General features: G+C 36.6%; 1 protein-coding gene across 5 annotated transcripts in view; it reads left to right on the top strand.

The window, feature by feature from the left end:
• The window catches only part of NEDD4 (NEDD4 E3 ubiquitin protein ligase), a 138134-nt gene that overhangs the window by 95027 nt on the left and 24478 nt on the right, over window positions 1-18629 (top strand). For 2 of the 5 annotated variants that reach the window (XM_029951853.1, XM_029951849.1), the window contains 6 exons: window positions 2860-2910; window positions 4517-4578; window positions 7368-7470; window positions 12734-12900; window positions 15002-15119; window positions 15210-15377. In XM_029951853.1, coding sequence (XP_029807713.1) covers window positions 2860-2910; window positions 4517-4578; window positions 7368-7470; window positions 12734-12900; window positions 15002-15119; window positions 15210-15377 — 669 coding nt within the window. The remainder of the gene's footprint in view (window positions 1-2859; window positions 2911-4516; window positions 4579-7367; window positions 7471-12733; window positions 12901-15001; window positions 15120-15209; window positions 15378-18629) is intronic. The other 3 variants (XM_029951851.1, XM_029951850.1, XM_029951852.1) reach the window with 3 other exon arrangements.

The raw sequence follows: 18629 nt of genomic DNA, 5'->3' as shown, positions 1-18629 counted from the left end.
TCTGAATAGACATTTTTCAAAAAGAGACATACTGATGGCTGACAGACACATGAAAAGATGCCCAAGATCACTAATAATCAGGGAAATGCAAATCAAAACCACAATCAGGTATCACCACACACCTGTCAGAATGCCTATTATCATAAAGACAAGAAATGACAAGTGTTGATGAGGATATGTAGAAAAAGGAACCCTTGTGCTTTGTTGATGATATAAATTGGTACAGCCAGTATGGGAAACAGTGTGGAGGTTCCTCAAAAATTAAAAATAAAATTGCCATATGGGATCCAGCAATTTCACTGCTGGGTATTTTTCCAAAGAAAAGGAAAGCACTAACTCAAAAAGATAACTGCACCTTCACCTCATTATAGCAGTATTTACAATTGCCAAGCTACAGAAACAACATAAGGGTCCAAGAGATAAAGAAGATGTCATATATATATATATATATATGATAAATGTTAGATTTATTGTAATGATTGTTTTGCAATATATACAGATATTGATTCATTATGTTGTATACCTGAAATTAATATGATGTACGTTTATTATTATTTATTATATATATATAATGTAATATATGTTCAGTATAAAAAAGAATGAAACTTTGCCATTTGCAACAACATAGATGGACCTTGAGGAAATTATGCTAAGTGAAATAAGTCAGACAGAGAAAGGCAAATACCATATACTCTCACATAGTTGTGGAATCTTAAAAAAATAAAAAAGCTCATGGATATAGAGAACAAGTTGGTAGTTTCCAGAGGAAGGGAGTTGGGATGAATGAAGTAGGTAAAGGGAGTCAAAAGATATAAACTTCCATTTATAAAATAAAGTAGTAATGGGAGTGTAATGCATATAGCATGGTAATTATAAATAATATTAATTATATAACTATAAATATTATAAAGCTGCCAAGAGAGCAAATCTTACAAGTTCCCATCGCAAGAAAAAAATTCTGTATATATGGTGATAAATGTTAGATTTATTGTAGTGATTGTTTTGCAGTATATACAGATATTGATTCATTATGTTGTATACCTGAAATTAACATGATGTATGTTTATTATATGTTAATTAAAAAAGTATATGAATGGATACGTGTAGGTAAATACCTGAAAGAAGTTTACTGAACAGTTAACTCTGATTCACCTTGGGAACTGGGGTTGGAGGGTCAGGGTTTTTCACAAGCTACTTTAAATACCTTAGTAAATATTATGGGTGACAGATAGTGTTATATATATATATAGGTTTTTATTTACAATTTAAAAACTTAAGAATAGAAGATTAAATATACAAAAGCATTACTATTTCCTCTAAAAAATAGTGTTCCTGGTTCTAATCATTGTGCTATATTTATATAAGATGCTAATATTTGGGGAAGATGGCTTCTTTTTCTCCAGTTGTCCTATTCTCTCTCTCTCTCTCTCTCTCTCTCTTTCTCTCTCTCTCTCTCTCACCCTCTCCCGTCTCCCTCTCTCTCTTCTTCCTTGCCTCCCTCTTTCTCTCCCCCCTTCCTTTTCCTCCCTCTCCTCTCTTTCTGGCACTCCAGCTACACGTATATGAGACTGCTTGAAAATTTTCCATAAGTCCTCTTTATTTTCCATCTTAGGTAAATTCTGCTGGTATATCTTAAAATCCATGGAGCTTTTCTCCAGTCATCTTCAATCACATGTTAAGCCCATCCAGTCATCTTTAATTCAGATATTATATTTTTCAGTTCCATACATATTTTAAAATATACATTTGATTCCATTTTATAGTTTCAATTTCACTACTGAGATCCCCCCCTCCCCCGACTCCAGTTACTCATTATGACCTTATTTCCTTTTAAGTCCTTAAACATCTTTATCATAGCTGCTTTAATTTCTCTGTCTGCTCATTCCAAGATGTGGCTTGTCTTGTGGTCAGTTTCTATTAATGTTTCTGTCTCTTTGCATGTTTAGTAACTTTTTCATGTATACTGGACAGTGTGTGTGGTACATAATTGAGATAGTGAATTTTATTATTTTTCCCTGAGAGTGTTGATTTTTGTTCTAGCAAGTTTTTAACTTAGTTGAGCATTCCAGCTATTACTGTCTTTCGTATGTGCAGTTTAGGAATCAGCTAAGAATTTGGGTAGAGTTCATGTATAGATTTGGAGAGACTTCTGTGGCATCTTTCTTTCAGAGATTGACCCCCTCACTTTCTAGTTATGCTGTTAGCCTCAAACTAGGTCTTCAGCTTCCTCAAATGAGTAAGATGTCAAATGTCTGAGTTCTAATCATACCACCATCTGAACTGTCAAGTACAATCAAGGAAAAGACCATGTAAATATGCATCCTACCCAATACAGTTCCTTCATTCAAAGATTGACTTCCCCTTTACTTTCTGCTTGCATGTGGTAACTCTATAGTGCTTTCAAATCATTGTTTTTGTAATTTTTTGGAGTACATAATTATTATCTGTAAAAGGAACAGTCTAATATACTCTATTCTGCCATTACCATATTACCTTTTATTTTCCATTGATATGGCATAGGATTAAACAACAACAACAAAAAAGACTTCTACGGGGCGCCTGGGTGGCTCAGTCGGTTGGGTGTCCGACTTTGGCTCAGGTCGTAATCTCACACTCTGTGAGTTCAAGCCCCACATTGGGCTCTCTGCTGACAGCTCAAAGCCTGGAGCCTGCTTCCAATTCTGTGTCTCCCTGTCTCTCTGCCCTCCCCTACTCACATTCTGTCTCTCTCTCTCTCAAAAAAAATAAACATTAAAAAAAGACTTCTACATTTTTTCATCAATGACAGCAATATCTCATAAAAATTTCTAAAAATATTGAGCATATTACTAATCTTATTTTTTCTTCTTTTTCTTATAGACAAGAGATGATTTCCTAGGTCAAGTGGATGTTCCTCTTTATCCATTACCGGTTGGTATAGATGTCCATGATTTTAATTTTTAAGTTTATTCTTTTTTTCTAATAAATACTTACAGATACACAATATAATAAATGTAAATATTGGATTTGTAAAATGTATACTGCTTTATTTCTTGACCATATTGCTTTCTGAAAACTCATCTCAATTTTCTATTTTTAAGATTTTTAAAATATTTTTTATTTATTTTGAGAGGCAGGGGAGGGGCAGAGAAAGGAAAAGAGAAAGAAAGAGAACCCCAAGAAGGACAGAGAGAGGAAGAGGGGGAATCTCAGGCATCTTCCACACTGTTAGCACAGAGCCAAACATGGAGTTCCCTCTCCCAAGCCTTGAGATCAGGACCTGAGCTGAAATTCAAGAGTTGTGCGTTCAACAGACCGAGCCACCCAGGCGCCCCTCAATTTTCCATTTTAATTTTATTTTCAAGACTCCCTTCCATGAGCCCCAGTAAGAAACAAACAGCTGCTGAGGCTGGTCAACCTCAGGAAAGCATGTCTCAGGGAAATCAGTTTGGAAACATCTGCTGAGTCTTACAGAATGAAACTAAGGTCATTTACGACAATATGGGCATGAAACCAAATGTGGACCAAGTGTATCACAATGGAGGAAAACAGATACATTTCACAATGAAACATTACTAAGCTGGGTTTCTGACGTGGAGGTTAATAAAAAAAAAACCCAGAAAGTAAAGATGGTACAGGTTGAATTTGGGAGATCAAGGTGGTGTCTCAAGGAGAAAAGGTAGGAGGAAAAGCCATTTTGTTTTGAAAAATGATAAATGTATTCTTGGCCATAATGAATTTCAATAGAAAACAGGGAAAATGGAAGCCTAAATTGGCAGCTGACAGAAATATAAAAGTCCGTTGTGCAGAGAAGGAGCCTGGGAGGATTGAGAGTTGTCACATTGAAGTGACCACAGAGCCTCTGAGAATGACGGGCGGTCCAAGTAAGAGAGGTGAGAGCACCGAAGGCCAAACACCGACTCTTAGTCCTCATGGGCCTATCAGAGGAGAAGACAACAAAGAAAAACAGGGTCAGGGTGGCGGGGAGATAAAGGAAAATAAAGTCATGAGAATTTAAGAGTTCCAAGACTGAATAGGTAGTTAACGCAAAATGTAACAAAGAAATCAAGAACAATAGAAGCAAAGGGCTGTTGAACTTGATAAGGAAGAGAAGTAAGGCTTCTTTACTCTATCAGTCTTTTGAGATCTATATTGGCTCTCTACAGTCTTTAGAGATCACAAGCTTTTGATAACATATTTAGTCCAGTCTTGTTCTCCAGGCTGTTTACTTTTTTGTTCTACTAGAATGGCCCCTACACTCTAACCACTCTCCTGTATTTCCACTTCTTCCCTCTACTGGTTCCGCACACCTGCTCAGCTTGTGTGGTGTTGAGGCATGATCCCACTGCGATTCCTAGGGTTCAGGAAAGTGAAGCGCTACCAAGCTACTAGTTATAGCCATTGAAGGAGCTAAACCCCCACTTTTTCTCACTTGTAACTTCAACCAAGGCTGAGATCATAGTTCATGAAGATTTCCTTAAAAGTACATGTTTTTGGTGTTATACATATATCTTGAAAACTTACTGTTTTATTCTAGACAGAAAATCCAAGAATGGAGAGACCATATACATTTAAGGATTTTGTTCTTCACCCAAGAAGGTCAGTAAATATAAAATAATAACATACTGTTTTTCTTAATTTCTTTATACCTTTTAGTAGCCTCTTTGGAGATTCAGAGCTTAAACTTTTGTAAATAAGCTACTTCTAAATATTATTTTTAAAAGCTTTATTTTTATTTCTGATTAAAAAGTAATATATGCACAGTACAAAAAATTCTGAAAATACAGAAAAGTGATCATATCCCTTTAGGAAAGACTTGTCCCCCTAATATTTACTTATCAGACAAAAGGTAGAGATTTGTCATTATTGTTTTATTATTTATTTTATATCTTAAAATATATATAATTTTGTCATACTATCCTTTTCAAAATGACAAGCATTAGTTCAGCCAAAAGCAATATCTAACTTGATATGCACAAAACCAATTTCAGAAAAACCTAACCACATTTTGCATACTTTAATAAAAATGTACTTCAGAAAACAAATATTTAGAGAAACTAACTTGAACAAAGACTAGAATTTAAAATCTGAATAGCATGTTTATAATTCCATTTTTGTAAACTGAATTACTTGAGTTTTGTTAAAATTTTTGTTTAAGCTGTAAATAAAACTCCTTTTAAAACAAATCTCCTTTTAATATTCTGTACCACCTAGTCAAGTAGAATCTAGTGAAGACGTATGGATTTACTGTCAAAAAGGTCAAAGGCAAAATAAAGAAGTACATCTGCAAAAACAGCAGTATTTGTCTGAAATACTTGAAAAATACACTATGGGAATTGAATAAAATTTTTCATATAAAAAATCTATTACTCTTTGTAATATAAATCTTTAAAGCAAAATAAAAGGTACAGTACTCTCTTTTAATATTTATTTTCTGGGGTGCCTGGGTGGCTCAGCTGATTGAGCGTCCGGCTTTGGCTCAGGTCATGATCTCATGGTTTGTGGGTTCAAGCCCCGTGTCGGGCTCTGTGCTGACAGCTCAAAGCCTGGAGCCTGCTTCAGATTCTGTGTCTCCCTCTCTCTCTGCCCCTCCCCTGCTTACACTATGTCTGTCTCTCAAAAATAAATAAAAAACACTAAAAATTTTTAAATATATATTTATTTTCTATAAAGAATTCACATATTTCACATTTGTAGAAGTCTTGGAATATAAATCTCTTTTCTTCCTTTAATTTTAGACAATTGTGGCATTTATACCAAGAATAAATGTTTCTTTTCTTATTTAATTGCCCTAGTAGCCTACTTTTTACTTTGTCAAATGCTTTCTAGTATCTTTCACTTAAAAAATATATAATAATTTACATCTTCTGTCTGTACAGACTATCACTGCAAGTTCAGGAAGAACTTGAAATCAAGTAGAAAATGTACTACATTCTTACACTTTTTGAGTCCCAATAAGTCCAAACCCACAAGCTTATAGTCTAGTTTAAAAGACATGAAAATGTCACTATAAAAAACTCTTGTATAAAACATTATCTGAGCAAGTTTTCTGTATCCATCTGTTATAGCAACAAATCAGTGTTCACTCACCCTTAAAAATGGAGACACAAGCCACATTAGTGGCCTTGGAAATAAACATCAGGGATTCTGTTGATCACTTAGGAAAGCTAGTTTCCAAATTCATGAGAACTGTACAAAGAACAACCAAATGATTAAGGGAGGAGGCATTAGTTGAGGTGGGGGATAGAGTACCTTTAAAAACAATTTTTTTTGCATTTATTTTTGAGAGACAGAGACAGAGCCCAAGGGAGGCAGGGGCAGAGAGGAAGCTGCAGAATCCAAAGCAGGCCCCAGCCTCTGAGCTGTCAGCACAGAGCCCAATGCGGGGCTTAAACTCACAAACTGTGAAATCATGACCAGAGCCAAAGTTGGATGCTTAACCAAGACAGCCACCCAGACGCCCTGGGAGGGAGTACCTTTTTAAAATAGAATAAAAGATAAGACTTTCTTGTCAAGAAAGGCAAAGGGTAATTGGTTACATAGCTGATATCTATAAAAATCACCAAAATATCTATACAGAAAGCTAGGGCAAGGAAGGACTTTTTAAATAATTGAATGCTGACCTTGGTGGGGGCAATAGACAGGTTTAAAATATTTTAAATGTTAATACAATGGACAGAAATCTTTAGCTTGGACAATTCATGATGCGAAGACATTATTCATTACATTATAAAATAAAATAGATGAATGAGTTTGTGACAGACTCAAACAGCTGTCAGAAAAAGACAGTAGGTTTCAGTGATGAGGCCTTTTGCTCTCCACTTTTCTATCATTCTATACAGTATGACTAGATAAGTATCTCCAAAGCATATCTCTGAGGATGCCTTTCCCTGTCCCCCAAATTCTCTGCTTCACAGTGTATGCAAAGTCTAACATTCTACTGTTTCACATGGACTTCCTCATCTGGATCCTCCCTACCTACTCTGTGTATCCTATCAGCCAACCAAACCCAGCAATTACCTTTCCTTCCGTGGACCCCAGGTTCCCCATTCGTTTCCTCGTTTTTCACTCTTTTCTCCACGCGTACACCTTTCTGTTCACTGCCACGGATCAAAACCCTCCCCAGTCTGTTAACGCCAATTCAGATGCAGCTCATTCACGTTCTCCCTGATCTTTTACTCAAACTTCCTTAGCATCTTATTTATTTAATAACATTTATGTCTGTTACTTTTTCTCCACCACGCGCTCCTTTTCCTAGCTGTCTTCTGTAGTAGAGCTTGTCTTCGGGTCTCCTCTCATAGCTAGTAGGTATTTATTAAACTCTTGTTAAATGAGTGTTTTCTTCTTAAGTGTTAAAATTTTGCGAATAATTATTTCCTTTTCCACAGTCACAAATCAAGAGTTAAAGGTTATCTGAGATTAAAAATGACTTATTTACCTAAAACCAGTGGCTCAGAAGAAGATAACACAGAACAGACTGAAGAATTGGAGGTGAGATTTTATTAATTCTTGTTTCAACAAAAAAGAAAATATATCATTTTTTATTTTTCTATACCTTGAATAAAAAATAACTATTCAATGAATTTAATGTGTGTAATAAAAATTATTTACCTGGGCATTTGTTTATTTTCCCTAATCATTCATTAAACATTTCTCTCTTCTGAGGACATTTCTGTAGAATGAATGGCCATTATTGATGGCATTCTTAAAGGTTAGTGAATAGGGAATATAATGTTTATCAATGAAAGCATTTATTATAATTTAGTCATTAACTCTTTCTGGTTTTTCAGGGTTTTCTAAAACCATGTCATATTCTCCTCCATTGAAGTAAGAATATAATTTACTATGTGTAAGTTAAGTATGTAGAAAATTTAAGGAGATTACTGATTGGGAACTTTTTAATGAAATATAATTCTTGTCACTTTTCCTCTCATAGGGTGAGGATTGGAGGACTCATAGGAAAGGAGGTGAATGGGGCGGGAGGGGGAAGAATTCAAGTGATCTAATAAAGGGCCATATTTATTTGGGGCAAATAGAATTTAACATTTCATGGATAATAGGATAAGAAGTCCAAGTCAAGTATTTGGGCAGAGCTGCATCCATCGAGGGTGAGTGAGGAGGAGGCAGAGAGCATGTATTTGGAATAGAATTGGATAGGGATTTAGTGACTGAAATCCTAGTCCCAAGCTCTGATACTAGTGAGCCGAGTGACTCTGTGTCATTCAATGTCTCTGAACCACAGTCTCTTCATTTGTACAGTGACTGTTGTACTAGATGACCTCTAGGGTTTCTTCCCAGCAGAAAAATTCATGATTTGAAAAGGGGACAAAAGAACCCTGTCTCTTAAATTTCCCATTGAAGCAACAACATTTACTGAAAGCGCATAGTATATTGGCACCAGTTGGCTTTGGAGAGCTTGTTTGTTTGTTTGTTGGTTGGTTTTAGAGAGAGAGAGAGAACACAAGCATGGGAGGGGCAGAGAGAGAGGGAGAGTGAATCTTAAGTATGGTGCATACTCAGCAGAGAGCCTGATGTGGGGCTTGATCTCACGATTATGAGATCATGACCCTGAGATCATGACCTGAGCTGAAATCAAGAGTCAGATGCTTAACCGACTGAGCCACTCAAGCACCTCTAATTTGGAGAGTTTTCTTGGGTGTGCCTTCCTCCTCAGTCATGCCTCTTTGGATGAGGGTCTGGTTAAGACTCCAGAAGAACCATGAAGGTAAGGGACCTCCCAAACACTGGATTCTACCTCAGATACCCATATACCTTGGGACAGAAAGCTTGAGAACAAGCCATCCTTTTGTAACAGAGCTTTATGGGAATTTTTTATATGCACTAACAAGATTTTACTTGGTGGGAGAAATCTATAATAAAGAATGAAAAAAATTTATTTACATTACAGAATATAGTTAGCCCTTAGTCGGGTAATCAAAAAACTTGGTATCCTCTCTTAAGGCTGCATTTGTTTACTTATTTACCTTTTCTTTTTTAGTTTTTCTCTAGCTTATCATATAATAATCACTTTTTAAAAATTCTAGGTATTTATGGCCCGAAGTTTTGCTACCTGGCGTTTTGGTGTGCAGGGTATCCATAATGGAATTCTGTTTGAAATGTAGGATGCCTGCCATCAAGAAAGAAAATTCTTTATTTAGTAACTTAAAAAAACTTAACAGCATTTCATTATTTAGTAACCTGCTCCAGGTTTGGCCCACACACACATATCATAGGTACCTTATTCACAGCTCAGTGTCTGTGGGTAGACTTCCTTGACTTCATTTTGTGGCCTCAGGTCTCAATGTTTGAGTTCCCTCAGAATGCACCTTATAATTTCAGTAGATGTAAGCATGTAGGAGTTTATTTATGAAAGGCACTAGGAATTCAAACACATGAGTCTGTGCTTATTTATCTTCTGTGTAGCTAATGACCAGAGAAGTCTTGTCTTTGACATCTAGCTTGTGACAGAATATATAAAAGTCTACTATTTAAAGAAAAACAATTGGCATTTTCAAAGGAGGCTCACTCTGGCAATTTTTATTCCTTGATATGTCAGAGTCTGGCTGTAATAGATTATTGTTTAACATTTGATTTTTGTACCCTTTGCAACTTTAGATTTAGTTGTATGTATTTGGCAAGATTAACATGTAATATAAGTGTGTTGTAGCTCTAAATGCTTTCTTTCTGATCTTCTTTGACTCTGTTAAATCGTTGGCAATCACATACTGCTTATCAGTAATTAAACAACATTGACACTTAGAAAATATTTCAGGAAGAATATTAGCTGATGCATGCTTAATATGGACGCATTCGATTAAAAAAAAAAAAAGAAAACTCAGACTTTCTAAACAGTATTCAAATGTACAACGGTGCGTCCTGAAACTTGAAACAAGTTTTTAAAAAATGGGCCTTCAATTATATTAGCTGTCCCCTCTCAAGTTTACTTAGATAGCACAAATACACTAAGTAGACCTTTAAGAGAGAAATCTTTAAGAATATTTTAAAGAAAAAATCTTGGGGCGCCTCGGTGGCTTGGTTGGTTAAGCAACTGACTCTTTGTTCTGCTTAGGTCATGATCTTACATTTTTTGGGATCAAGCCCTGTATTGAACTCTGCACTGACAGCAGAGTCTGCTTGGGATTCTCTCTCTCCCTCTCTCTCTGCCCCTTCCTGATTTCGTTCTCTATCCACCCCCTCCCCAGATAAATAAACATTAAACAAAAAATAAATACTCTTGTGGTACCAGTTTCTGAATTCTAGACATTTTTATAATCCTTTACAGCAACAGTGAGGACCCTTTTATTAATAAATCTCATTAATCTACAGGAAAATAATCAATTACCATATTTTAAAAAAACGTTTTTTAAGAGAGTGAAATATAAAAATTCATCTCCAGGAAAATTCTTTGTCTTCCTCTCTCCGCACCCACTGCCCACCCTTGTTCACCTTCTGCTCTGCTTCAGTCTAGAACCCTCCCACCAGACCAGCAAAGACCTCAGCTTTGCTGCAGAAACCCCGGTCCTTTTCTCCCGAATGCCAGAAAATATTCCTTTCCTTCCCAGCTCTTCTCTCTGATCCTTTCTTGTCAGATTTCGCCTTCCAACACGAAAGAATTCTCTTCTACCTTCTAAGCCATCAGCTGGCTGCCAAACAACAGTCCTTCAGGGCTAGATCCCCACCCACTGCCTCGAAAGAAAGACTGTATATATTAAGGAAATTGTTTTTTTGCCTGTTAACTGTGGTATCACATATGTTTTCCAGGGGCGCCTGGGTGGCTCAGTCGGTTAAGCGTCCGGCTTCGGCTCTGTGCTGACAGCCAGCTCAGAGCCTGGAGCCTGTCTTCGGATTCTGTATCTCCCCCTCTCTCTCTGACCCTCCCCTGCTCACGCTGTCTCTCTCTGTGTCTCAAAAATAAATTAAAAACATTAAAAAAATTTTAAGTAAATAAATTAAAAAATATGTTTTCCAGTTTCCCATTTTTCTTTCCACTTTGATTTGGTAGTTTTTGTCATGTACAAATTTGGGGGTTTGGTAATCAAATTTATCAGTCTTCTTTTTCATGTTTAAAGGCTTCCCCACCTTTAGAATATATTTTTAAATCCCCCAAGCTTTGTTGTAATACATGTTGTTTTTACTTTCTAACATTTAAACATTGCTCAGTTTATAACATCCTGGTAGAAGGTAGCAACCCAGATAATTTTTTTCTTTTTTCTAAGTAATTTGCTTATATTGCCACAAGCTTGAAATATCTTTATCATATCCTAAATTTCTATAAATTTGAGTCTCTTTCTGGGCTTTATAATCCATTCTATTGAGCCGTCTGTCCATATGTGTACCAATTATTGTGGTTTATAATATATTTTATTCAGTAGGGTTAATCTTCACTCCTTTTTTTAAAAGCTCTATAGAGTTTGTAAGGGTTTTTTTTTTAAGTTTATTCACTTATTTTTGAGAGAGAGCTTGTGCATACACATGAGTGGGGTAGGGGCAGAGAGAGAGAGAGAGAGAGAGAGAGAGGGGGAATCCCAAGCAGGCTCTGTGCCGAGTTGGGGCTCACTCGCACAAACCATGAGATCATCGAGTAATAAGTTTAATCAGTTGAGCCACCCAGGCACCCCTTCATTTTTCTTTAGAACTGTGCTGGTTATTCTTGCTTGTTTGTGTTTCTGTTTGAACTTGGGAATGCCTTGTCCCATTATGTTTAAAAATCTGTAATGTAGTTTTATCAGCATCTTGGCAACTTTATATATTATCTTGGGGAGAATTGACACCTTTGTGAGACTGAGTCTTCCTAACCAAGATCATATTATGTCTTTTCATTCATTCAGGTCTTTTTTTTATGTCTCTTTAGGAGAATTTTTAAGTTTTCTTCACTCATTTATTTCTGCCTCCCTACCCTTATTGATATTTAATAGGATCTTTTACTACTGCCTTTTCGGTTAGGAGATTTCTTGTGTAAAAACATGCCATTAACTCCACCCTTTCAAGAAATTCCTTACCCTAACCTCCCTAGCTTAAGTCTCAGCCATATTTGCCCCTCACTGTATCAGAGGAAATCCCCAGTGCCTTCTTGTCATTTAAATGAAACAAAGAAAACAAACAAAACTATTTCTTCGACTATTTTATGACCGGACCAAAATGCCTTTCCAAGATTCATAGAAGAAAGAGAAAACTCAGACTAGAGAATCATAATGGCTTTTCAGCTGCTAGAGAGTTGACTCTAGCAATTATTTCTACATCATTTGCCTTTCCCTGCCAGGCCTATACATATCTGAGCTTCCTTTAATGATGTTGTTTTTTTCAGGTCTCCAGTAGTTGCTGATTTCCATTATAAACAAGGTGCTTTCTCTGGAGGAAAGACAAAATTCATGTCATTCAGTCATTTGCTTATAATTTAGAGAATAGCCTAAGGTTACACTAGTTTAAACTATGTTTCTCAGTTTCTCATTGCTTTCCATCATTATCTGTTTAGAAGTTTTTCTGTCCTTTTTTTCCTATTAGGTATGTTTTAAAACTGTTTTGAAAAATGTTAAAAATTTCAAGCAGAATTTAAATTTATTTTGCCAGGGGGAAAAAGTCTTCATTATCATAAAATATTCGTATTATGGTCTTAAAGGCAAACACTGTGCAAATTCTGTCCTTGCATAATTTCTGGAACTGGTTATGCTAAATCTCTTTTTAAATTTCCTCCAGCATAATTTATAAGGTGAAAAACATCGAGCATAAACTTAACTGCTACCACTCTGGTTTTCAGCCTGGCTGGGTTGTTTTGGACCAACCGGATGCTGCTTGCCATTTGCAGCAGCAACATGAACCTTCTCCTCTACCTCCAGGATGGGAAGAGAGGCAGGATGTTCTTGGAAGGACCTACTACGTAAACCATGAATCTAGAAGAACACAGTGGAAAAGACCAACCCCTCAGTATGTGCTGGTGACTTTCACATTTGTAATCTGAATACATTTTGACCCCAGATTTTCATTTTGAAGTCATATCTCAAAGGAATTCATAATAGTATAAGGGTCCATTAACTATAAAAATATGAGGATTTTTATGGTTTGGGACTTTCAAAATGCCATCCTGTTCTTTTATTAAGTGATTTGATAATATTCAAAATTATTTGAGACCAAATGCCACTCTTCTAATTGCTTCTTTATTTTTCATTACTTTGTAGCCATAGAAGGATACGTTTTTCTCCGTAGACTGGTTTAGAAAATCTTATAAATTTTTGTAGTTTGTTACTAAAGTATAATAAACTGTTAATTTCTACAATACACTATTTTTAAATATAACTTACTTGTAAGATATAGAGGACTGAATAACAAGGGTCTTCTGTTAAACACTCATTTGCCAGCCTGGTCAATAATTTCCATTGCACACAGATCAAAGATAGAATGACCTTTGAGGGGTACCTGGGTGGCTCAGTCAGTTAAGTGTACAACTTCGGCTCAGGTCATGATCTCACATTCAGGGTTCAAGCCCCGCGTTAGGCTCTGTGCTGACAGCTTGGAGCCTGGAGCCTGCTTTAGATTCTGTCTCCCTCTCTCTCTGCCCCTCCCCCTCTCGTGCTCTGTCTCTGTCTGTCTCAAAAATAAATAAAGCATTTAAAATAAAAAAAAAAAAGAATGACCTTTGAGGTATTCTAATTGATGAAGAATACTAAAAGAAGAAACATGTCAGTGATATTTTACTTGTATTATCATTAGATTATATATTTATAAATATCCATTTACTAATGTCCCATTACTCACATGTATTATCAGATACCCTTTCGCTTCTCCTCCCTTATAGCCTTATGAAGGCTTTCTTTAGACTTACACTTTTTGACAGAGACTTAAAATTTTTCTTGTTTGTCCATTAACCTTCTAGGTTTGGGCTTTGGTCTTTTGTGTCTGATACAGTCCAAGCACTTTTATAGATATTTTCTGTTCTCAGATCCTTCTAAAGCAAATCAGTGATGATAGTTCTTTGTGGCACAGAGGCATCAATCTCTGTATAGACCTGTATAAATTGGAATCTGAAGGCACTGTAGAATTCTACAAAATCATCCTACTGCTTACCTCAGTACTATGGCAAGCCTGACTTGGGCAGAATACATTTCTTTCACTACCATTGATGTCATTTTCAGCTAGCCTAAATCACATTTTTAGGGGGGAAAATCCTGAAACATTCCCTTAAGACTGTCTATCAAAATTACATTTTCTTCAGCAATAGTACAGTAAGAACCGATCTTTCGACTATCCTGGGCGTACATGGCATTAAATAAATTAACAATTAATATTTTTATTAAATATTTGTATAAAACTCTTGATCTGATGGTGTGGTTGTAGTAAATGCAAATAGCTAGAATAATGAAACTAATCAATGGGTTAATCGTGTTCAGTCTGATTTATATAACTTTCCTAAACTCAGACACATATTTACTATTATAATTTTTCAGACCAGGCCTATTTCTGTAAGTGATCAAAACCAGATACTATTTAATCTGTAATCTATTAAGTTTTTAATGAAAATGTTTCTTACATGATCTTTTATTTTTTCCCTCTGCATTCTTGTTTGGGGAACTCAACTCTTGGATTAAGATTGATTCTCAAAAATGTTGCCATCAGATTCATGAAGATGTATAAGTAACTCTTAAACCGTCTTTTTTATAATCTCTCTAGACCTACTTTAGATTTTACTCATATAATAACATGGCAAAATCATAATATACTGAAACTCTCAGATATATTTAGTCAACAAATATTTTTGAGTGTCCTTCCATGTCATACATTATTGTATAGGCATGGTGATGAAGTAAAATATCAAAGTCAGACATGTTACACATTTTCACAAAACCTTAATTCCATAAGGTGCTCTGAAGATACCAATGTGCCCATGGCCTAGTCTATGCATGTTGAAATAGTCTTTGGCCCAGACTGTGAATTCTGATATAAGGTTTTTCTTTTTAATGGTCACTGCATCTGTGACTATCGTTTTAACTGTCTTCAGACATGGCTGATGGCTTGTCTATCTCTAATACAGGGACAGCCTAACGGATGCTGAGAATGGTAATATTCAACTGCAAGCGCAACGTGCATTTACCACCAGGCGGCAAATATCTGAGGAGACAGAAAGTGTTGATAATCGAGAGTCTTCTGAGGTAGAAATGATTTTCTTGTTCTTATCAATAGAGCATGTCAAAGCAATAGATTAAAATAGGTGTGGCTAAAGATTATTCTGTTTATTTTAGAACTGGGAAATTATAAGAGAAGATGAAGCCATCACAGATGGCAGTCAGGCCTTCCCATCACCTCCGGCATCAAATAACTTGGATGTTCAGTCTCATCTTGCAGAAGAATTGAATGCCAGACTCACTGTTTGTAGAAATTCAGCCACCGGACAGCCAGTATCCAGCTCAGTAAGATGCTCTTAGATTTTGTGGTAGCTTCAGGATTTTATATTATATGTGTCATTCAGTTCAGTACCTAACATTTACGTGAAATTTTGTGTTTTATCCCTGGTTTTATTGAGATATAATTGACAGACATTGTACTGGGCTAAGGTATACAACATAATGATTTGATATATGTATATATTATAGAAAAATTATTACCACACTAGGCCTAGGTAGCATTCATCACCTCACATTGCTACAAAATGTTTTTCTTATGATAAGGAAAGTATTGTCTTAAGTGGCATGTAATAACGTGTTAGGGACTCTAGGACTTTAGAGTATGGTCATGTTTCAAATATCTCCACTAACAGTATAGAGCAGACTCATGGATAATCCAAATGGTCATTAGAGTCTAAATGTCCATTACAGAAACCAGTGCCTTCCAGTCAGAGAGTCCCAGGAACACACTTGTAATTTAACAATTTGGGTTTCTTACTGATTTCAGTCAGGAGAACACACCATGAGTGTCTCTGTAAGAGAACGTTAGGAAAGACTTGAAGGATTTGGGTTCATGTTAGGTGAATTTGAGGAGGGTTTAAGGAAGTAGGACTCTGTGCTATGTTGAATGCTGTCAGGAAGCCAGGGTGATTCTGTGATTGGGTATCTCACATCTTATGTACAGTGAGGCTAAAGCTATAATTAAGAAAAGAGCAGCAGTCACTCATATTTGCCAGATAGAGAGATGTTTAGTATTTTGTGGTGTGGACAGCGTTCACGTTTTGTCTGTGTCCAGGTGTGATTGCAAAGTGGTCTTGATTTTGTCTTGACCCTACTCATGAGTGCCAGGCCAAGTCCTGTATGTCAGGGGCTACTTTTCTTCTTCTCAGTTATACCACATCTGTCACCGGTACATGTGTGTGAATAAGAGGCAAGGTACTTTGACTAAACAGGGGGATAGATGGTATTTGCTCTCCAGCAACCACTATCAAAATTGCTACCCTTGGAGTTCAGAGGCCAGTATTCCAACCGACACTGCCATGGTGAGATCTCTGTGTCCAGTTCTCTCAGGTGTATCATCAAGGGAGACCTTTCAGGGGAAGACAGAGATTATTCTCTGAGGACCTATAGTCATTTCCAGTTGGTGTTCCCTCACTCTTCATTCAGTCAATTAATGTTTATCAAGGGCTACTATATGCAAGGCACTGTGTGCTGGCTAAAGTATCGGCACACAGCTAGGCCTGTTGGTTTAAGTCTTGCCTATGGTTGCTTTCACATTATACTGACAGAACTGAGGAGTTGTAACAGAGACTGTGGTTCAAAAAAAATCAATTTATTATCTGGATGATACCAGAAAGAGTTTGCTGACTTCTGTGTTAGCATCTTCTTCAAGAAACTTCAGTGGAGATAGTTCTGTATAAATACCTGTGTGAATATCCAAGAGCAGATCTACCTTCCTGCTCCCTTTCCCTCCTCTTTTCCACCTGACTGTTCTGTCCTCCACTAATTTCATTTTATTTTTCCACCAGGGGAGTGGGAATGGTCAAGACGTAGAGGATAATCCATTTTGATTTGTTGGTGATAAATCACCGAAGCTCCTATTCCCTTTCCTCCAGTTAGTTTGTTTATTTATAAAAGTAACACATGGCATTCATACAATGGAATCCTATGCAAGCCATGGAAAGAATGAGGCGGCTTTGAATGTACATGTTGATGGAGCAATCCCTAAGAGATACGGGTCATTGAAACCCAGGAGGTACAGAGCAGTGTGTTTGATACGCTGCCATGTCTGTAAATTTTCTACATGACAAAAAAAAATAACTGTATCATATTTCTTGAAGATTAAACAGGAAACTATCATTGCTCATCTCTGAAGAGAGGAACAGAATGAGCAGAATGCATGTTTTGTGTACCTTTTGAATTTCATGCCATGCGCATATTAATTTTAAAAATAGTTTATTATTGGGAAACCTGGGCAGCTCAGTTGGTAACTTTGTCTCAGGTCATCATCTCCCGATTTGTGGGTTCAAGCCCCACATTGGGCTCTGGGCTGACAGTTCAGAGCCTGGAGCCTGCCTTCAGATTCTGTGCCTCCCTCTCTCTCGGCCCCTCCCCTGCTCGTGCTGTATGTCTCTCTCTCTCTCTCTCCCTCTCTCTCTGTCTCTGTCTCTCTCTCTCTCTCTGTCTATGTCTTTCTCTCTCAAAAATAAATAAACATTTAAAAAATTAAAAGGTAATATATTATTTTAAAGTATTCTTTGGTCACAGTTAAAAACTCAAACAGTACTGAAGTATATAAAATAAAAATCAACTCTCCATCTTACTTCTAGCATATGCTCCTTCAATTGCTGTTAATGGTTTGGCATATATTGTGCTAAACATTTTCTATATATTTATAAACATATATGTACACACATATACTAGTATATCATTTTTTTAACCTGAGATCATCTTTTTCACTTGTTATATTATAGATATTTCAGTACATGTAGATATACTCATTTTAAAACTAACAAAGAAATGGGGTCTGGGTGGCTCAATCGGTGAAGCATCTGACTCTTAAATTTCATTTCAGGTCATGATCTCACAGTTCGTGGGTTCAAGGCCCACATTAGGCTCTGCGCTCACGGTGTGAAGCCTGCTTGGGATTCTCTCTCCTCCTCTCTCTCTGCCCCTCTCCTGCTCTCTCTCTCTCTCAAAAACAAAATATATTTTGAAAGTTAAAACTAAAAAAGGAGAATTATCAAACATCATTCCATTGTGCAAGTAAACTTTAATATATTTCACTAGTCTCCTATTTTTAATTTTTTATTTACATTTATTTATTTTTGAGAGACAGAGAATGAGCAGGGAGGGGCAGAGAGAAAAGGAGACACAGAATCTGAAGTAGGCTCCAGGCTCTGAGCAAGCTGTCAGCACAGAGCCCGAAATGGGGCTCCAACCCGCAAACTGTGAGATGATGACCTGAGCCAAAGTCAAAGGCTTAACCGACTGAGCCACCCAGGCGCCCCTCACCAGTCTTCTATTGATAGACTTTAGGTTGTTGACAATTCCTTGTTATTATGAACACTACTACGGTAGATATTTTGACTTAATTATATGTCTATTAGAATGTTTTTGTTTTATTCTTTAATACTATCATACAGTTGTTCAGTGAAACAGCATGCATATAAGAGCACAGGGAAAGAAAGACTAAGGGACTTCTGGGAACCAGGTAATCTAGAACGTCCAGAGGGCAGGTGTTGGGGTGGGAAGTACTGGAACGCTCAGGAGCAGCCA

The sequence above is a fragment of the Suricata suricatta genome, chromosome 9, assembly GCF_006229205.1.
Source record: "Suricata suricatta isolate VVHF042 chromosome 9, meerkat_22Aug2017_6uvM2_HiC, whole genome shotgun sequence".
NCBI lineage: Eukaryota > Metazoa > Chordata > Mammalia > Carnivora > Herpestidae > Suricata > Suricata suricatta.
Note: the sequence above shows the minus strand (reverse complement) of the source record. Positions and strands in the feature narration are given on the sequence as shown.